This window comes from Mustelus asterias, chromosome 5 (assembly GCF_964213995.1).
Source record: "Mustelus asterias chromosome 5, sMusAst1.hap1.1, whole genome shotgun sequence".
In the NCBI taxonomy this organism is placed as follows: domain Eukaryota; kingdom Metazoa; phylum Chordata; class Chondrichthyes; order Carcharhiniformes; family Triakidae; genus Mustelus; species Mustelus asterias.
In genome coordinates this window covers 2,603,561-2,623,890 of record NC_135805.1, presented here as the reverse complement: position 1 = coordinate 2,623,890, position 20,330 = coordinate 2,603,561, and the positions used below count along the sequence as shown (strand labels likewise).

General features: G+C 45.6%; 1 protein-coding gene across 1 annotated transcript in view; it reads left to right on the top strand.

Annotated features, from left to right (window-relative positions):
* Positions 1-20,330, top strand: part of LOC144493937 (dynein axonemal heavy chain 6-like) — an 814,395-nt gene that overhangs the window by 144,035 nt on the left and 650,030 nt on the right. The window contains exons 20-22 of the mRNA XM_078213513.1: positions 2,357-2,444; positions 7,983-8,233; positions 14,289-14,520. Coding sequence (XP_078069639.1) covers positions 2,357-2,444; positions 7,983-8,233; positions 14,289-14,520 — 571 coding nt within the window. The remainder of the gene's footprint in view (positions 1-2,356; positions 2,445-7,982; positions 8,234-14,288; positions 14,521-20,330) is intronic.

Genomic DNA, 20,330 nt, shown 5'->3' with positions numbered 1-20,330 from the left:
TAGACAGATCTCTGCAGCGGAGAGTATGAGTCTGTAAGGTTGTGCTGTTTACCTGGTTAGGAACATCTATTCAGTGTTGGAGAGGAACGTTTCAGTTTAAATGACTGTTCATGGGCCTATGTTCACTTTGGCCTCTCTGTTCCTTTTTAAACATTTAAAGAAGCTCTTGCTGTCCATTTTTATATTACTTGTTAGTTTACCCTCATAGTTTATCTTCTCCCTCTTTATTATGTTTTGTTAATCTTTTGGTTTTTAAAACTTTCCCATCCTCTGTCCTACCATTAATCTTTGTTTTTCCTTTCAGTTTAATACTACACTTAACACAGAAACACAGAAAATAGGAGCAAGAGTAGGCCATTCTGCCCTTCAAGCCTGCTCCCCCGTTCATTATAATCATCCAACTCAATAGCCTGATCCCGCCTTCCCCCCCATATTCTTTGATCCCCTTTGGCTTCAGGTGCTTTCTGTGGTAGCAAAGTCCAAAGGCTTACCACTCTCTGGGTGAAGAAATTTCTCCTCATCTCTGTCCTAAAAGGTATCCTTAGACTGTGATTCTTGGTTCTGGACACCCCACCATTGGGAACATCCTTCCTGCATCTACCCTGTCTAACCATGTTAGAATTTTACAAGTTTCTATAAGATCTCCCTCATGCTTTTGAACTCCAGCGAATATAATCTGAACCAACTCAATCTCTCCTCATACGTCAGTCCCACCATCCTAGAAATCAGCCTGGGCACCCAGGCTGTGGCCTTCATGATTACCAAGAGTATTTAAATTCCCCTAGCCCACCAGTCAACTGTACGATCATTTAGCGACTTTGTTTATTGTTGTGTTCTTGGTAAATCCCAGTGGAATACCTTGTTTGGGAATGAAACTCACGTGGAAACAGTTACTATAAAAGATAGCAAGCTTTAATGCTTTTATTGGGGTGACATGAAATCTCTTCCCCCCCACTCAGGTCAGGAAGTAAACCTTTGCTGCACTCCCTCTATAACAAGAATATCCTTCCTCAGATAAGGAGACCAAAGCTGTACACACTACTCCAGCCGTGGCTTTACCAATGCTCTATGTTTTGAACAATTGCAACAACTTCCTTGGTTAACTCGGTAGATTTTCCCCTTCCCAGAATCCTTCTTCCTCACCAGGATATATCTTTGTTATGAGTCATGCATAAACGTCTGCCTGTGCTGATCAACTGTCTTTCCTGCTAAACTCCTTTCCTAGTCCACCCCAGCCAATTCTGTCCTCATTCTTTTATAATTATCTTTAAAAACTATAAAAAATAGGAACAGGAGTAGGCCATTCAAACCTGCTCCACCATTTCATAGGATCATGGTACAGGGGAAATATTCGGGGGAAGTTTTTCACACAGAGGGTGGTGGGCAAGTGGAATCGGCTGCCGTAAGTGGTGGTGGAGGCAAACTCAATAGGGTCTTTTAAGAGACTCCTGGATGAGTACATGGGACTTAATAGGATGGAGGGTGATAGATAGGCCTAAAAGGTAGGGATATGTTCGGCACAACTTGTGGGGCCGAAGGGCCTGTTTTGTGCTGTAGTTTTTCTATGTTTCTATGGCTGATCCGACGTCATTCGCGTCCACTTTCCTGCCCTTTCCTTGATTCTCGTACTGATCAAAAATCTATCGATCTCAACCTTAAATATTCACAAGGACTCTGCCCCCCGCAGCTCTCTGTGGCAAGGAGTTCCAAAGACTCACAACACTCGGAGAGAAGAAATTCCTCCTCATCTCATTCTTAAATTGATGCCCCTTTATTCTGAGTCTCTGCCTCTGGTCCTAGACTCTCCCATCAGGTGAAACATCCTCTCAGCATTTACCCTGTCAAACCCCTCAAGAATCCTATATGCTCCAGTGAAATCACCTCTCATTCTTCTAAATTCCAATGAGTAAAGACCCAACCTGTTTACCTTTCCTCATAAAATAATCCCTCCATACCAGGGATCACCTTAGTGAGCCTTCTCTAAGCTGCCTCCAATAAAATAATATCTTTCCTTAAATAAGGGACCTTAACTGCTCACAGTACTCCAGATATGGTCTCACCAGTACCTTGTACAGTTGCAGCAAAACTTCCCTACTCTTACACTCCACCCATCCATCCTCTTCAAATTGCCCCATTTATTAACCAGTGGCTGTCCACATTCCTCTGATCATTATTGTTCTTTAGTCTGCATTTTAAATAAGCCATTATTTGTGAAGAAAAAACCCCAAATTTCTCAGGGCGATTCAAACAGCAATAGCCCTGGTACAATATAATTAGTCTGTTCTGTGACCGTATCCATGGTCAGCCATGTTTATAGCTCCAAAATACTGATATTTCTCTTTGATTGTTAATCTAGGCATCTCCAGATGGGAATTAACACCTGGAAGTCAACACAATTTAAAGAGTGGGTGCTGTCTCATCCAGGGCAGGTGGTCCTCACTGTGGTAAGCAGAGTTTTCATTTGCTCCCAGAATTCTTGATCTCCTTTCTTCCCCCCCCCCCCCCTCCCCCCCCCCCGCTCTATGGGTCAGATGAGAGGCACGGGTTGATGTGGAATTGAGGTTAGGAAAGCTCTGAGCTCAGTTTCATATTGGCTGCTCCCAGCCAGTGCAGAAGATTGAAAATGACTTGAAGCCCTTGCACCCTGGAGCAGTGGTGTGGAAAAACTTGCTTCTTGCCACTACCCATTCGCGTCTGCTGAAACAAATACTTCTGAATCTGGAGGTTCCGCCTTCAGTCGTGCAGGACTTTAAATTCGCCATAGCTCACTGTCCAAACTCTTGCCTTATCATCGACTCTCATAGAGTGCTCAGTTTTCAGTCCTGTTTAGTGTCGATTCATTCAGCGACTGTTTATTGTTGTGTTCTTGTTAAATCCCAGTGGAATACCTTGTTTGGGAACGAAACTCATGTGGAGACAGTTACTATAAAAGATAGCAAGCTTTAATGTTTTTATTGGGGTGACATGAAATCTCTTCCCCCCACTCAGGTCAGTGATCGTACAGCTGACTGGTGGGCTAGGGGAATTTAAATACTCCTGGTAATCATGAAGGCCACAGCCTGGGTGCCCAGTTCTGGGAATATCTGCTGCCATAAAGGCAACAGGATGTTGGTTCAGCTCGCTGACAAAGACTACACTTTCAGTTGGCGTGGTGCCGGTAAACTCACAGTGCTGTGATGAAGGAAGTTCTGGAATGTTGACCCAGTGACAATGAAGGAAAAATGAATATAGTATTAGACAAACTAATGGGACGAAATGCAGGTAAGTCCCTGGCCCTAATAGCTTGCATCCTCAGATCCTAAAAGAAGTAGCCACAGAGATAGTGGATGCATTGGTTGTAATTTTCCAAAAATCCTTGGATCCTGGAGAAGTACTGGTGGCACAGTGCCACAGTGGTGGGCGGAACGGTGGCACAGTGGTGGGCTGTATGGTGGCACAGTGCTTAGCGCTGCTGCTTCACAGTGCCAGAGACCCCAGGTTCAATTCTGGCCTTGGGTGAATGTGTGGAGTTTGCATGTTCTCCCTGTGTCTGTGTGGGTTTTCTCTGCATCCTCCAATTTCCTCTCACAGTCCAAAGGTGTGCAGGTTAGGTTGCTTGGCCGTGCTAAATTATCCCTTAATATCCCAAGATATAGGCTAGAGGGATTGGTGGGGTAGATTTATGCGGTTATGGGATAAGCCTGGGTAAGAGTTGGTGCAGACTCGATGGACCAAATGGCCTCCTTTTGCACTATCGGGATTCTATGATTGAGAGGGCAGACGGGCCTCAGTTTGTCTCAAAGATAACATTTATGACAGTGCAGCACTCTCTTAGTGTGACATTGGACTAACAAATTGGATTCAATTCTCAAGTCTGTAGAATGGGACATGAATCTATGACCTTATGGTTCCAAAGGGTGAATCCAATCACTGAACCATGGCTGATTCTTAAAAATTCGCATGGGTTTGTCTCCTGACTTTACTTTGGGAAGACTGTGGCCCAATGTCCTCTCAGGCTGTATGAAGTCATTTGAACATTTAAATTCACCTGGGACTGATGCTGACAGCTGAACAATAGTGGCATCGCTTAAAGACTGGACACCAAGTTGAGTTTAAAGATGTCCTTTTTCCTATGGAGTGTTGCTTTGGGACTCAGCATCCCAATCCTGCCCATTTGCCCTGACACTAACCCCATCAACTCAGGTAGGAGACCACCTGAAGTCTGGGTTTGTTTCCCCGGACCCTATTGCCTCAGATTGATGTGGTCGTGACCCATGTTATCTTATCTTGCTGCTATTTGAATTTACATAGCACCTAAACTCTGGAAGAAATACTAACAAACATTCAAATGAGATTAGACTAACTGAAAAGTAACAAGCCAATTTAATTACTACACTGTTAAGATCCAGGTCAGAACCGCAAGGTGTTTTGTGAAGTTAGCCAAGACCCTAAATTTTACATTTGATTTTTGGCATTGGTGAGCATAAGGTGTTTCACTCCAGGTATGATTCAAGTGACACATTTTATCAAACAAAGTTTATTTAAGAACACAGTTAACATATAACACAAAGAATTAGCATAACTTTTATCAATTACAAGACTTAAACTTGACACAGTCTAACTCCTAATAACTAGCTATCTCTGTTGTTCCAAGTTAAACACCATCCCACAGACATACACCGTTCTGCAGACTTAGCACAAAAAGCAAGTTTGCCCATGTGATACTAGATCTTCAGCTTTGTAACACCTGTGGACAGAAATCCAGGCCAGCTGTTTGCACAGAAGGATATCCTCAAAATAGCTAAACTTCAGAGAGGTAAACTTAATCCCGGGCAGCTTCCAAAAACAGCCACAGAAAGAACAAAAACTCCAACTCCAGAGAGAGGGAAAAAGCACTGCTGCTTCTCTCCAGTATATCCCAAGTTAAAATTAGCCTTACAGACTAATAAGTTCCGAAACCGATTAGCTCAATCTTGAATGAGAATTCGGTCCCTACATGGCAGATTGTAAATCAGCACACACAGGGAAGCAGGATGGTATGGGAGCTGGTGGCACGGTAGCACAGTGGTTAGCACTGCTACACGGGCGGCACGGTAGCACAATGGTTAGCACTGCTGCTTCACAGCTCCAGGGACCTGGGTTCGATTCCCGGCTTGAGTCACTGTCTGTGTGGAGTTTGCACATTCTCCTCGTGTCTGCGTGGGTTTCCTCCGGGTGCTCCGGTTTCCTCCCACAGTCCAAAGAGGTGCGGGTTAGGTTGATTGACCATGCTAAAAATTGCCCTTAGTGTCCTGAGATGCATAGGTTAGAGGGATTAGCGGTTAAATATATGGGGGTAGGGCCTGGGTGGGTTACCAGGAAAGTGGATGAAGGGAAGGCGGTGGATGTTGTCTACCTGGATTTCAGCAAGGCCTTTGACAAGGTCCCTCATGGGAGATTAGTTAGGAAGGTTCAGTCGCTAGGTATACATGGGGAGGTAGTAAATTGGATTAGACACTGGCTCAATGGAAGAAGCCAGAGAGTGGTTGTGGAAGATTGCTTCTCTGAGTGGAGGCCTGTGACTAGTGGTGTGCCGCAGGGATCGGTGCTGGGTCCATTGTTGTTTGTCATCTGTATCAATGATCTGGATGATTATGTGGTAAATTGGATCAGCAAGTTTGCTGATGATACAAAGATTGGAGGTGTAGTGGACAGTGAGGAAGGTTTTCAAAGCTTGCAGAGGGATTTGGACCAACTAGAAAAATGGGCTGAAAAATGGCAAATGGAATTTAACGCAGACAAGTGTGAGATATTGCACTTTGGAAGGACAAACCAAAGTAGAACGTACAGGGTAAATGGTAGGACTCTGAAGAGTGCAGTTGAACAGAGGGATCTGGGAATACAGGTACAGAATTCCCTAAAAGTGACGTTACAGGTGGATAGGGTCGTAAAGAGTGCCTTTGGTACATTGGCCTTTATAAATCGGAGTATCGAGTATAAAAGTTGGAGTGTTATGGTAAGGTTATATAAGGCATTGATGAGGCCGAATTTGGAGTATTGTGTACAGTTTTGATCACCTCGTTACAGGAAGGATGTAAATAAGGTTGAAAGAGTGCAGAGAAGGTTCACAAGGATGTTGCCGGGACTTGAGAAGCTGAGTTACAGAGAGAGATTGAATAGGTTGGGACTTTATTCCCTGGAGCGTAGAAGATTGAGGGGAGATTTGATAGAGGTGTATAAGATTTTGATGGGTATAGATAGAGTGAATGCAAGCAGGCTTTTTCCGCTGAGGCTAGGGGAGAAAAAAACCAGAGGGCATGGGTTAAGGGTGAAAGGAGAAAAGTTTAAAGGGAATATTAGGGGGTGCTTCTTCACGCAGAGAGTGGTGGGAGTGTGGAATGAGCTAAAGTGGTAAATGGTAACTTTTAAAGTGGTAACTTTTAACATTTAAGAAAAACTTGGACGGGTTCATGGATGAGAGGGGTGTGGAGGGATATGGTCCAAGTGCAGGTCAGTGGGACTGGGCAAAAATGGTTCGGCACAGACAAGAAGGCCCAAAAGGCCTGTTTCTGAGCTGTAATTTTCTATAGTTTCTATGGGATTGTGGTTGGTGCAGACTCGATGGGCCGAATGGCCTCTTTCTGTACTGTAGGGTTTCTATGATTTCTATGATTCTATGGTGGATGTACTGAGGGCAGAAGACAAGATGTTTTCATCGAGAACTTTATAATAGCTGGGTCTGGATGTGATAAGGGTATCAGCAGTAGATGGGTTGGATAGGACAGAAACAGGTAGTATTACAGAGAGGATGGGTTTGAAAGCACAGCTCAGGGTTAAACAGTGACCTGTAATGGTCTGGATGAGCTGTGTTGAATGTGGCACGGTGGCACAGTGGTTAGCGCTGCTGCCTCACTGCGCCAGGGTCCCAGGTTCGATTCCCGGCTTGGGTCACTCTCTGTGTGGAGTTTGCATGTTCTCCCCGTGTCTGCGTGGCTTTCCTCCGGGTGCTCCAGAAGGCGTGCTGGTTAGGTGGATTGACCCGAACAGGCACCGGACTGTGGCGACTAGGGGAATTTCATAGTAACTTCATTGCCGTGTTAATGTAAGCCTTACTTGTGACTAATAAATAAACTTTACAAGGCTAATTTTTGCTTGTGCCTAAATTAGTTTCAAAGAGTGATCCAGAATTGGTGGATTGATTTGGAATGGTTACATCACTCACAGTTACATTTTGGGTGTAAAAGATGCTGCATTGTCACCATTAACAAGCCAGAGTGCTGTCGGAGACGCCTTCCATTGCCCTCTATCTGCAGAGAGACAGGTGCCCAGATTGTGCCCTGAAAAAGGCTGCTGTAGTATTTCTTTAAGCAGACCAGTGGGCCAGTAATGTTTATATGACTTATTAGCTGTCAGTTTCAAACAATGGGAACACTTTGAGGTTCAAAATGATTAATGAGCCTCAGCCTTTCAATCAGACCTCACTGCATTGTGTAAAGTTTAAAAAACAACTTTCAAATAACTTTTGAGCGTTTGATTCATTGTTGCTTGTATGACTTGTGTCTGTTGCTGTTCTCTATAGAGCCATATCTGTCAATCCTTGGCTCAGGAGGATAAACTGGTCCAGATAGGACACCTCCTTAATGTCACTACTAGCACACTGGGCCCTTTAAGAAAAGATGGTAAATTCTGTGAACGAGTGCCCCAGTTTCAGGTTTCATTGAGATCTTTCACTTGTCCTCAAGGTAAAAGATCACAGGATCATACAGCACAGAACGAGTCTATCCTGTTAACTCTACTCCACTTCTCGATCCTTATTTTCCCTGGAGAGTTATCATCGTTGAATGTTTACCAGCTCCCTTTTGACAGTCATATTGAATCTGCTTCCTCTGGCCGAACAGAGTACAGCAGGATAGGATCGCTAATGCAGTCCACAGGGTCATGAGTTTACTTTGGGGGGTTGGAAATGTTTGACAGGAAAATCTTCCTGGTGTGAATGTATTTGTTTTTTGTGTTTGTTGATGCAGAGTCAGATAATGTTCAACCGGGACTGTGAGAAGTGTTTCAGTGGAAGCAAGCCCCACAGCCAGTTGCAGGATGTCCATCAGGTGCTGATGGGTAGGCTGGATGGGTTGGCAGAACTCATGTCCAGGCCTCTGCGAGCTTTCCAGGAAACCATGCTGGAGACTCTACTGACCATTAATGTGCACTGTCGTGATATACTGAGTGAGCTAATTGCCAAGAAGATCTTCAAAGCTGATGACTTTGAATGGACCAGGTAATACCTCGCCTCAGGTGAATACCTGAAAGGTATTGTTCCAGGCAAATACATTGGTGCCTCAGAATCTTTGCCCCCATTATCAGTAGTCAGCCATAAGCAGATAGGATTTAGGAACAGGAGTAGGCCATTCAGCCCTTCAAGCATGCTCACCATTCAGTCAGATCATGGCTGATCTGCTTGTCTCAATCCACTTTCCTCTCTGCCTCACTGTAACCCTTGACTACATCTGAACACACAAATTAGGAGCAGGAGTAGGCCACTCGACCCCTCGAGCCTGACACATCAGATTCAATCTGGCATTCTGGTGCGATTTAAAGTTTAAAGACTAGTTGGTGGGCTCCTGTGGCTCCTGTAGGTGGGTCTTGTGCAGCTGGGGCAAAGGATACACCAGACAAAAAAGCAATAACTGTCTAGCATCATCGCCAAGGAACATTAACAGAATGCTATCCACCAGCATGGTGGCACAGTGGTTAGCACTGCTGCCTGACAGCGCCAGGGACCCGGGTTCAATTCCAGCCTTGGGTCACTGTCTGTGTGGAGTCTGCACGTTCTCCCCGTGTCTGCATGGGTTTCCTCCGGGAGCTCCAGTTTCCTCCCATGCTCCAAAGATGTGCGGGTTAGGTTGATTGGCCATGCTAAATTGACCCTTAATGTCAGGGGGATTAGCAGGGTAGATACTTGGGGTGACAGAGATAGAGCCTGGGTAGGATTGTTGTCAGTGCAGGCTCGATGGACTGAATGGCCTTCTTCTGCACTGTAGAGTTTCTATGATTCTTCGAGGATAATGGAACTTGGGGAGAGCAGATCCATGCCTGGTACCAATCTGGGATTGCCAACTCTTGTAGGATTTATTCCTCGAGGTTTTAGCATATGACCCCCACTTCCAATTGCCCCTCCTCCAATTCCTTGTAAGTGGACATCCAATATATCCATCATCATAACGGACCAAACTTCCCCACCCCACCCTACCTTGCTGTCATTGGATCAGCATAGGATCAGGAGCAGGAGCAGTACATTTGGTCGCTGAGCCTGCTGCATCCGTTCAGTAAGATCATGGCGCTCAGCTCCACTTTCCTGTCTGACCCTCATTATCCTGCCAAAAATCTGTCCAACCCTGCCTTCAATAAATTCAAAGACCCAGCCTGCATTACTTCTGGGGAAGAGAACGCCACACACCAAGAACCCTTTGGAAGAAAAAGGTTCCACTTAAAATGGAGACCTCTTATTTTTAAACTAGATTTATTCTCCCCAACAAGAGGAAACATCCCCGAGGTATCCACTCTATTAAGTCCCTTCAGGATTATATGATTCAATAAGATCCCCTCTCATTTATCTAAATTCTAAAGGATATAGAATCATAGAATCCCTACAGTGCAGAAGGAGGCCATTCAGCCCATCGAACCTGCACTGACAACAGAGTATGGGCCTAACCTGTTCATCCTTTCTTCATAAGATAACCCCTTCATACCAGGAATGAGTCCAATGAACCTTCTCTGGACTGCTTTTAAAGCTATTTACTTTTCTGCTTTTCAAGGATTTTCTTTGATTGCTCCCAGTGATGCCCTGGTGATTAATCTTTAATACCAAGAGACTCCAGGACAGTCCTGGAGGGTTTGCAGCTTTAATTCAGCCCTGGGCCCTGACGTGACCCTCTGTAACCCTGATGGACCCACCTAGATGGAGCCTATTCCGGCATCCACACTGCCTGATGGTGGGATGGTCAAAATTGCCTGGAACTGCTCTCCCTTCTGGCAAAGGACCATCACTGGAGCACGAGGTTTCCCAGCTAGAAATCTCCAAAATCAGGGAAGGCGATGGCCGAGTGGTATTATCGCTGGACAACTAATCCAGAAACTCAGCTAATGTTCTGAGGACCTGGGTTCAAATCCCGCCAAGGCAGATGGTGGAATTTGAATTCAATAAAAAATAATCTGGAATTAAGAATCTACTGTTGACCATGAAACCATTGTCGATTGTTGGAAAAACCCATCTGATGTCCTTTAGGGAAGGAAATCTGCCGTTCTGACCGGGTCTGGCCTCCATGTGACTCCAGAACCACAATAATGTGGTTGACTCTCAGCTGCCCTCAGGAAACTAGGGATGGGCAATAAATGCTGGCCCAGCGACGCCCATGTCTCATGAATGAATAAGAAAAAATTGGGTTAGGAATACTGGACACATCAAATTTCAGTGGATTTAGTTTATCTTGTGTATTTCTGAGTATTTAGGGGATCAGATTTCAACACTTTCTAAATTATTCTCCCGAGTCTACAATGAATGATTAGTTGTATTTTTTTATTTCTAGAATTTTTAAAAGCACTCTATTTCCCTGATGTTTTAGATCTTCCATAATTCTGTTCATTTTCAAGTTCAAGAGGCCGGCATGGTGGCACTGCTGCCTCACAGCACCAGAGACCTGGGGCAGCACGGTGGCACAGTGGTTAGCACTGCTGCTTCACAGCGCCAGGGGCACGGTGGCACAGTGGTTAGCACTGCTACTTCACAGCACCAGAGACCTGGGTTCGATTCCCGACTCGGGTCACTGTCTGTGTGCAGTCTGCACTTTCTCCCCGTGTCTGCGTGGGTTTCCTCCGGGTGCTCCGGTTTCCTCCCACAGTCTGAAAGACGTGCTGGTTAAGTGCATTGACCATGCTAAATTCTCCCTCAGTGTACCCGAACAGGCGCCAGAGTGTGGCGACTGGGGGATTTTCACAGTAACTTCATTGCCGTGTTAATGTAAGCCTATTTGTGACACTAATAAATAATAAATAAACTTCAAGCTTTCAATTTTATTATTATTGATGAAGTTGTCCATGTTTTGGGGATTGAATGTTGGCATTTCGGATCGTTTTTAAATTTGGGCAGTGATGACCTACTCTGCAGAAGGTATTTTTTATTCTTTCAGGGAATGTTGACATCTTTGGCATTTATTGTTTTTAAAAATTCATTTATTGTCACAAGTAGGTTTACATTAACACTGCAATGAAATTACTGTGAAAATCCCCTAGTCGCCACACTCTGGCACCTGTTCGGGTACACTGAGGGAGAATTTAGCATGGTCAATGCACCTAACCAGCAAGTCTTTCGGACTGTGGGAGGAAACCGGAGCACCTGGAGGAAACCCACGCAGACACGGGGAGAACGTGCAGACTCTGCGCAGACAGTGACCCAAGCACCTGGCGCTGTGAGGCAGCAGTTCCTAACCACGGTACCACCGTGCTGCCCACGCCTCATCCCTAATCCTTACTCATCCCTAATTGCCCTTGTGTGGAGCATTTACCAGCATGTAATATTATTCCTGCTGTTTTTACTACTCTATAGCCACAGGATTTAATCCTCAATCAGTTACTGGGATGTGCCATTGGTACTCTTCATCTCTCTACATGTCACTGAATCAGGAAATTATTACAGTGCAGAAGGAGGCCATTTGGCCCATCATATATGTACCAGATCTCAGAGTCATAGAGGTTTACAGCATGCAAACAGGCCCTTCGGCCCAACTTGCCAATGCCGCCCGTTCTTTTTTTAAACCCCTAAGCTAATCCCAATTGCCCGCATTTGGCCCATACCCCTCTGTACCCATCGTACCCATTTAACTATCTAAATGCTTTTTAAAAGACAAAATTGTACCCGCCTCTACTACTACCTCTGGCAGCTTGTTCCAGACACTCACCACCCTCTGTGTGAAAAAACTGCCCCTCTGGACACTTCTGTATCTATCCCCTCTCACCTTAAACCTATGCCCTCTAGTTTTAAACTCCCCTAGCTTGGGAAAAGATATTGACTATCTAGCTGATCTGTGCCCATCATTATTTTATAGACTTCTATAAGATCACCCCTCAGCCTCCTACGCTCCAGAGAAAAAAGTCCCAGTCTATCCAGCCTCTCCTTATAACTCAATCCATCAAGTCCCGGTAGCATCCTAGTAAATCTTTTCTGCACTCTTTCTAGTTTAATAATATCCTTTCTATAATAGGGTGACCAGAATTGCACACAGTACTCCAAGTGTGGCCTTACCAATGTCTTGTACAACTTCAACAAGACGTCCCAACTCCTGCATTCAATGTTCTGACCGATGAAACCAAGCATGCCGAATGTCTTCTCTCCAAATGAGCATAACAGCTTAGTGCTGTAGACAAGTCCCCAGGGCCTGATGGGATATACCCCAGAATACTGAGAGAGGCAAGAGAGGAAATTGCTGGGGCCTTGAGAGAAATCTTTGTATCCTCACTGGCTACAGGGGAGGTCCCAGAGGATTGGAGAATAGCCAATGTTGTTCCTTTGTTTAAGAAGGGTAGCAAGAATAATCCAGGTAATTACAGGCCGGTGAGCCTTACATCAATGGTAGGGAAATTATTGGAGAGGATTCTTCGAGACAGGATTTATTCCCACTTGGAAATAAGTGGACATATTAGTGAGAGGCAACATGGTTTTGTGAAGGGGAGATCGTGTCTCACAAACATGATCGAGTTTTTCGAGGAAGTGATGAAGATGATTGATGAGGGTAGGGCAGTGGATGTTGTCTACATGGACTTCAGTAAGGCCTTTGACAAGGTCCCTCATGGTAGACTGGTGCAGAAGGTGAAGTCGCATGGGATCAGAGGTGAGCTGGCAAGGTGGATACAAAACTGGCTCAGTCAAAGAAGACAGAGGGTAGCAGTGGAAGGGTGTGTTTCTGAATGGAGGGCTGTGACAAGTGGTGTTCCTCAGGGATCAGTGCTGGGACCTTTGCTGTTTGTAATATATATAAATGATTTGGAGGAAAATGTAACTGGTTTGATTCGTAAGTTTGTGGACGACACAAAGGTTGGTGGATTTGCGGATAGCGATGAGGACCATCAGAGGATACAGCAGGATATAGATCAGTTGGAGACTTGGGTGGAGAGATGGCAGATGGAGTTTAATCCGGACAAATGTGAGGTAATGCATTTTGGAAGGTCTAATACAGATAGGAAATATACAGTAAATGGCAGAACCCTTAAGGGTATTGATAGGCAGAGGGATCTGGGTGTGCAGGTACACAGGTCACTGAAAGTGGCAACGCAGGTGGAGAAGGTAGTCAAGAAGGCATACGGCATGCTTGCCTTCATCAGCCGGGGCATTGAGTTTAAAAATTGGCAAGTCATGCTGCAGCTTTATAGAACCTTAGTTAGGCCGCACTTGGAATATAGTGTTCAATTCTGGTCGCCACACTACCAGAAGGATGTGGAGGCTTTGGAGAGAGTACAGAATGGATTTACCAGGATGTTGCCTGGTATGGAGGGCATTAGCTATGAGGAGAGGTTGGAAAAACCTGGTTTGTTCTCACTGGAACGACAGAGGTTGAGGGGAGACCTGACAGAAGTCTACAAGATTATGAAAGGCATGGACAGAGTGGATAGTCAGAAGCTTTTTCCCAGGGTGGAAGAATCAATTACTAGGTGGCACAGGTTTAAGGTGTGAGGGGCAAGGTTTAAAGGAGATGTACGAGGCAGATTTTTTTACAGAGGGTGGTGGGTGCCTGGAACTCATGCCTTGTGAGGTAGTGTAAGCGGATACGGTAGTGACCTTTAAGGGGCGTCTTGACAAATACATGAATAGTATGGGAATAGAGGGATGTGGTCCCCGGAATGGGAGGGGGTTTTAGTTAAGTCGGGCAGTATGGTCGGTGCAGGCTTGGAGGGCCGAAGGGCCTGTTCTTGCGCTGTAATTTTCTTTGTTCTTTGCTATTCCTCTGCCTTTCCCTGCACATATATATATGTATATATAATATATATATAGAGAGAGAGAGAGAGAGAGGGAGAATGTGAAAACACGTGTCTACGTGCTTGTTTATGTGTGACATATCAAGGTAATCTTTCAGGCTGTAAATAGCATTATGAATTAAAATTGAGCAGGGTCTGGTATCCAGGCAGAACAATACCAGACAACCTAATAATGCAGTTTGAAGTGCACCACACACACTTTTAAGATGCATTGTGACTGCACAATGGTCTTGGGGTCAATGTCATCTGATCAAAATGCTTTGTGTTTGTAACCCTTGGAGGAGACTGACAGAAATTCTGCATTTCAGGCAGTTGCGTTATGAGTGGAACGTGCAGAACAACACTTGCTACGTGGTCCAAGCCAAAAGCTCCTTCACCTACGGCTATGAGTATCTTGGCTGCTCACCCCGATTAGTAATCACACCACTCACTGACCGCTGCTGGCTAACTCTGACTGGAGCCCTGCACCTAAACCTGGGAGGCTCACCCGCGGGACCCACAGGAACCGGCAAAACAGCAACAGTGAAAGACCTTGCAAAAGTAAGTGTCCAGCATGATCTCGTGATTGGAATATTATCTTTCCCAAAACCCCAAGTCTCAGTATTTAATACTGACTCCTTTATCTGCTGTGTTAATGGGGGCGGTAACAAACTCAAACTGAACTGAGCACATTGAAAATTGAAAAGAAACATTGGGTGAAATCTTGAGCCCAGACTCAGTGTCTGGGAGAGTGGCGATACAGGCTCAAGGTGCAGAGAGTTTGAACAAACATGAATCTGACTGGCGAGGCTGTGGTTTCTGATGTTGAGCTAAGCTCACTGACAGAGTGATGTGGAAGACGCTGGGAGCATTGATTTGAATGTATCAGCATCTCATTAGCGAGCACTCACTCCGATATTGAGGCTGAATCTTCACTGGGCAGTGGCGTGCTGTCACTTCACCATCTACAACTACTCGACACAAGCGTGAACCTGGAGCCTTCACCTCTGAGGGGGAGATCAAAGGTCGGCAGCCATTACTTCTTGGATAGCCCAAGACTCAACAGGCACCAGGGGAATACTGGGTACATACTGAAATGCAGCTTGGGGTGGGGGTGAGGGTCATTGTATCCATCCTGTGGGGGGTGCGGGGGGGGGGGGGGGGGGGTGGTGTGTGGGTGAGACACTCACAGGCCTTACCTTCCCTTCATATTGGGTCACCTCTTGCTCCAAGGGGCTGGCCGCCAAACAGGTATCGCTTCCCAGTTCCTCAATGCAAACTTCATTGCCACAGAAGGCTGTGGAGGCCAGGTCATTGAGTACATTTAAGACAGAGATAGATAGAACAAAAAACAGTACTGCACAGGAACAGGCCCTTTAGCCCACCAAGTCTGTGCTGACACAGATGCCTCTCTAATCTAATATTTTCTTCCCTCTACGTAGCCCATATCCCTTTATTCCCTGCCTATTCATTTATCTATCCAGTTAGAAAAGTACCCTTCCACTGCTATTGTCTGCTTTCTCTGCCCAAGCCAGTTTTGTATCCATTTCGCCAGAGATCCCATATAGAACATAGAAACATAGAACATTACAGCGCAGAACAGGCCCTTCGGCCCACGATGTTGCACCGACCAGTTAAAAAAAAAAACTGTGACCCTCCAACCTAAACCAATTTCTTTTCGTCCATGAACCTATCTACGGATCTCTTAAACGCCCCCAAACTAGGCGCATTTACTACTGATGCTGGCAGGGCATTCCAATCCCTCACCACCCTCTGGGTAAAGAACCTACCCCTGACATCGGTTCTATAACTACCCCCCCTCAATTTAAAGCCATGCCCCCTCGTGCTGGATTTCTCCATCAGAGGAAAAAGGCTATCACTATCCACCCTATCTAAACCTCTAATCATCTTATATGTTTCAATAAGATCCCCTCTTAGCCGCCGCCTTTCCAGCGAAAACAATCCCAAATCCCTCAGCCTCTCCTCATAGGATCTCCCCTCCATACCAGGCAACATCCTGGTAAACCTCCTCTGCACCCTCTCCAAAGCCTCCACATCCTTCCTGTAATGTGGGGACCAGAACTGCACACAGTACTCCAAGTGCGGCCGCACCAGAGTTGTGTACAGTTGCAACATAACGCTACGACTCCTAAATTCAATCCCCCTACCAATAAACGCCAAGACACCATATGCCTTCTTAACAACCTTATCTACTTGATTCCCAACTTTCAGGGATCTATGCACACATACACCTAGATCCCTCTGCTCCTCCACACTATTCAAAGTCCTCCCGTTAGCCCTATACTCAACACATCTGTTATTCCTACCAAAGTGAATTACCTCACACTTCTCCGCATTAAACTCCATCCGCCACCTCTCGGCCCAACTTTGCAACCTGTCTAAGTCTTCCTGCAAACTACGACACCCTTCCTCACTGTCTACCACACCACCGACTTTGGTGTCATCAGCAAATTTGCTAATCCACCCAACTATACCCTCATCCAGATCATTAATAAATATTACAAACAGCAGTGGCCCCAAAACAGATCCCTGAGGTACACCACTTGTAACCGCACTCCATGATGAATATTTACTATCAACCACCACCCTTCACCTGGTATAGAGGGTATTATTATGACTTCACCTCAGATGAATCTCAGATCCCATATGACTTCACCTTCTGTATCAGCCTGCCATGAGGAACATTATCGAAGGCTTTACTAAAGTCCATGTACACAACATCCACTGCCCTGCCCTGGTCAATTTTTCTTGTCACTTCCTCAAAGAACTCAATCAAGTTTGTGGAACACCTTCACAAAACCATGCTGCCTATCGCTAATAAGCCTATCCTCCTCCAGATGTGAGTACATCCTGTCCCGAAGAATCTTCTCCAATAATTTCCCCACCACTGATGTAAGGCTCACAGGCTGTAATTTCCCGGTTTGTCTCTTCTGCCCTTCTTAAACAGAGAAACAATGTTAGCTACTCTCCAATCCTCTGGAACTCACCCATGACTAAAGAGGATATAAAGATTTTGGCCAAGGCCTCAGCAATTTCTTCCCTCGCCTCTCTCTCAGTATTCTGGGATAGACCCTATCTGGCCCTGGGGACTTGTCCACCTTAATGTTTTTCAAAACCAATACGTCCTCCCTTTTTATCTCAACATGTCCTAGAATGTCAGCATTCTCCTTTCTACACTCACCATCCACCACATCCTTCTCCTTTGTGAATACTGATTCAAAGTACTTGTTAAGGACCTCACCCACCTCATCTGGCTCCACACACTATCCCTCCACTGTCCTCGAGTGGACCCACCCTTTCTTTAGCTACCCTCTTCCTCCTTATATATGCATAAAGAACAAAGAAAATTGCAGCACAGGAACAGGCCCTTTGGCCCTCCAGGCCTGCACCAACCATGCTGCCCGACTTAACTAAAACCCCCTACCCTTCCAGGGATCATATCCCTCTATTCCCATCTCATTCATGTACTTGTCAAGACGCCCCTTAAAAGTCACGACCGTATCCGCTTCCACTACCTCCCCCAGCAACGAGTTCCAGGCATCCATCGTTCTCTGTGTAACAAAATCTGCCTCGTACATCTCTTTTAAACCTTGCCCCTCGCACCTTAAACCTGTGCCCCCTAGTAATTGACTCTTCCACCCTGGGAAAAAGCTTCTGACTATCCACTCTGTCCATACCTCTCATAATCTTGTAGACTTCTATCAGATCTCCCCTCAACCTCCGTCGCTCCAGTGAGAACAAACCAAGTTTCTCCAACCTCTCCTCATAGCTAATACCCTCTATACCAGGCAACATCCTGATAAATCTTTTCTGTACTCTCTCCAAAGCCTCCACATCCTTCTGGTAGTGTGGCGACCAGAATTGAACACTATATTCCAAGTGCGGCCGAACTAAGTTTCTATAAAGCTGCAGCATGACTTGCCAATTTTTAAACTCAATGCCCCGGCCAATGAAGGCAAGCATGCCGTATGCCTTCTTGACTACCTTCTTTTCAAGGAGCAGCTACTGCGAGTCTGTGATAGGTATGTCCCTGTCAGGCAAGGAGGAATTGGTAGGGCTAGGGAACCGTGGTGCACCAAAAAAGTTTCTTTGTTGGTTAAAAAGAAAAAGGAGGCTTATGTTCGGATGAGACGTGAGCACTCGGGTAGTGCACTAGAAAGCTTTAGATTGGCTAAGAGGGAGTTGAAGAGCGAGCTTAGAAGGGCTAAAAGGGGACATGAGAAGACTTTGGCGGATAGGGTTAAAGAGAATCCTAAGGCGTTCTATAGGTATGTCAAGAACAGAAGGTTGGTTAGGGCAAGTTTAGGGCCAGTTATAGATGGCAGAGGGAAGTTATGTGTGGAACCGGAGGAGATTGGTGAAGCATTGAACCAATATTTCTCTTCGGTGTTCACGCAAGGGGACATGAATATAGCTGAGGAGGACACTGGGTTGCAAGGGAGTAGAATAGACAGTATTACAGTTGATAAGGAGGATGTGCAGGATATTCTGGAGGGTCTGAAAATAGATAAATCCCCTGGTCCGGATGGGATTTATCCAAGGATTCTCTGGGAGGCAAGAGAAGTGATTGCAGAGCCTCTGGCTCTGATCTTCAGGTCGTCGTTGGCCTCTGGTATAGTACCAGAAGATTGGAGGTTAGCGAATGTTGTCCCATTGTTTAAGAAGGGGAACAGAGACTTCCCCGGGAATTATAGACCGGTGAGTCTCACTTCTGTTGTCGGCAAGATGTTGGAAAAAATTATAAGGGATAGGATTTATAGTTATTTGGAGAGTAATGAATTGATAGGTGATAGTCAGCATGGTTTTGTGGCAGGTAGGTCGTGCCTTACTAACCTTATTGAGTTTTTTGAGAAAGTGACCAAGGAGGTGGATGGGGGCAAGGCAGTGGACGTGGTATATATGGATTTTAGTAAGGCGTTTGATAAGGTTCACCATGGTAGGCTTCTGCAGAAAATGCAGATGTATGGGATTGGGGGTGATCTAGGAAATTGGATCAGGAATTGGCTAGCGGATAGGAAACAGAGGGTGGTGGTTGATAGTAAATATTCATCATGGAGTGCGGTTACAAGTGGTGTACCTCAGGGATCTGTTTTGGGGCCACTGCTGTTTGTAATATTTATTAATGATCTGGATGAGGGTATAGTTGGGTGGATTAGCAAATTTGCTGATGACACCAAAGTCGGTGGTGTGGTAGACAGTGAGGAAGGGTGTCGTAGTTTGCAGGAAGACTTAGACAGGTTGCAAAGTTGGGCCGAGAGGTGGCGGATGGAGTTTAATGCGGAGAAGTGTGAGGTAATTCACTTTGGTAGGAATAACAGATGTGTTGAGTATAGGGCTAACGGGAGGACTTTGAATAGTGTGGAGGAGCAGAGGGATCTAGGTGTATGTGTGCATAGATCCCTGAAAGTTGGGAATCAAGTAGATAAGGTTGTTAAGAAGGCATATGGTGTCTTGGCGTTTATTGGTAGGGGGATTGAATTTAGGAGTCGTAGCGTTATGTTGCAACTGTACACAACTCTGGTGCGGCCGCACTTGGAGTACTGTGTGCAGTTCTGGTCCCCACATGACAGGAAGGATGTGGAGGCTTTGGAGAGGGTGCAGAGGAGGTTTACCAGGATGTTGCCTGGTATGGAGGGGAGATCCTATGAGGAGAGGCTGAGGGATTTGGGATTGTTTTCGCTGGAAAGGCGGCGGCTAAGAGGGGATCTTATTGAAACATATAAGATGATTAGAGGTTTAGATAGGGTGGATAGTGATAGCCTTTTTCCTCTGATGGAGAAATCCAGCACGAGGGGGCATGGCTTTAAATTGAGGGGGGGTAGTTATAGAACCGATGTCAGGGGTAGGTTCTTTACCCAGAGGGTGGTGAGGGATTGGAATGCCCTGCCAGCATCAGTAGTAAATGCGCCTAGTTTGGGGGCGTTTAAGAGATCCGTAGATAGGTTCATGGACGAAAAGAAATTGGTTTCGGTTGGAGGGTCACAGTTTTTTTTTTTTTAACTGGTCGGTGCAACATCGTGGGCCGAAGGGCCTGTTCTGCGCTGTAATGTTCTATGTTCTATGTTCTCCACCTGCGTTGCCACTTTCAGTGACCTGTGTACCTGTACACCAGATCCCTCTGCCTATCAATACTCTTAAGGGTTCTGCCATTTACTGTATATTTCCTGCCTGTATTAGACCTTCCAAAATGCATTACCTCACATTTGTCCGGATTAAACTCCATCTGCCATCACTCCGCCCAAATCTCCAACTGATCTATATCCTACTGTATCCTCTGATGGTCCTCATCGCTATCCGCAAATCCACCAACCTTTGTGTCGTCCGCAAACTTACTAATCAAACCAGTTACA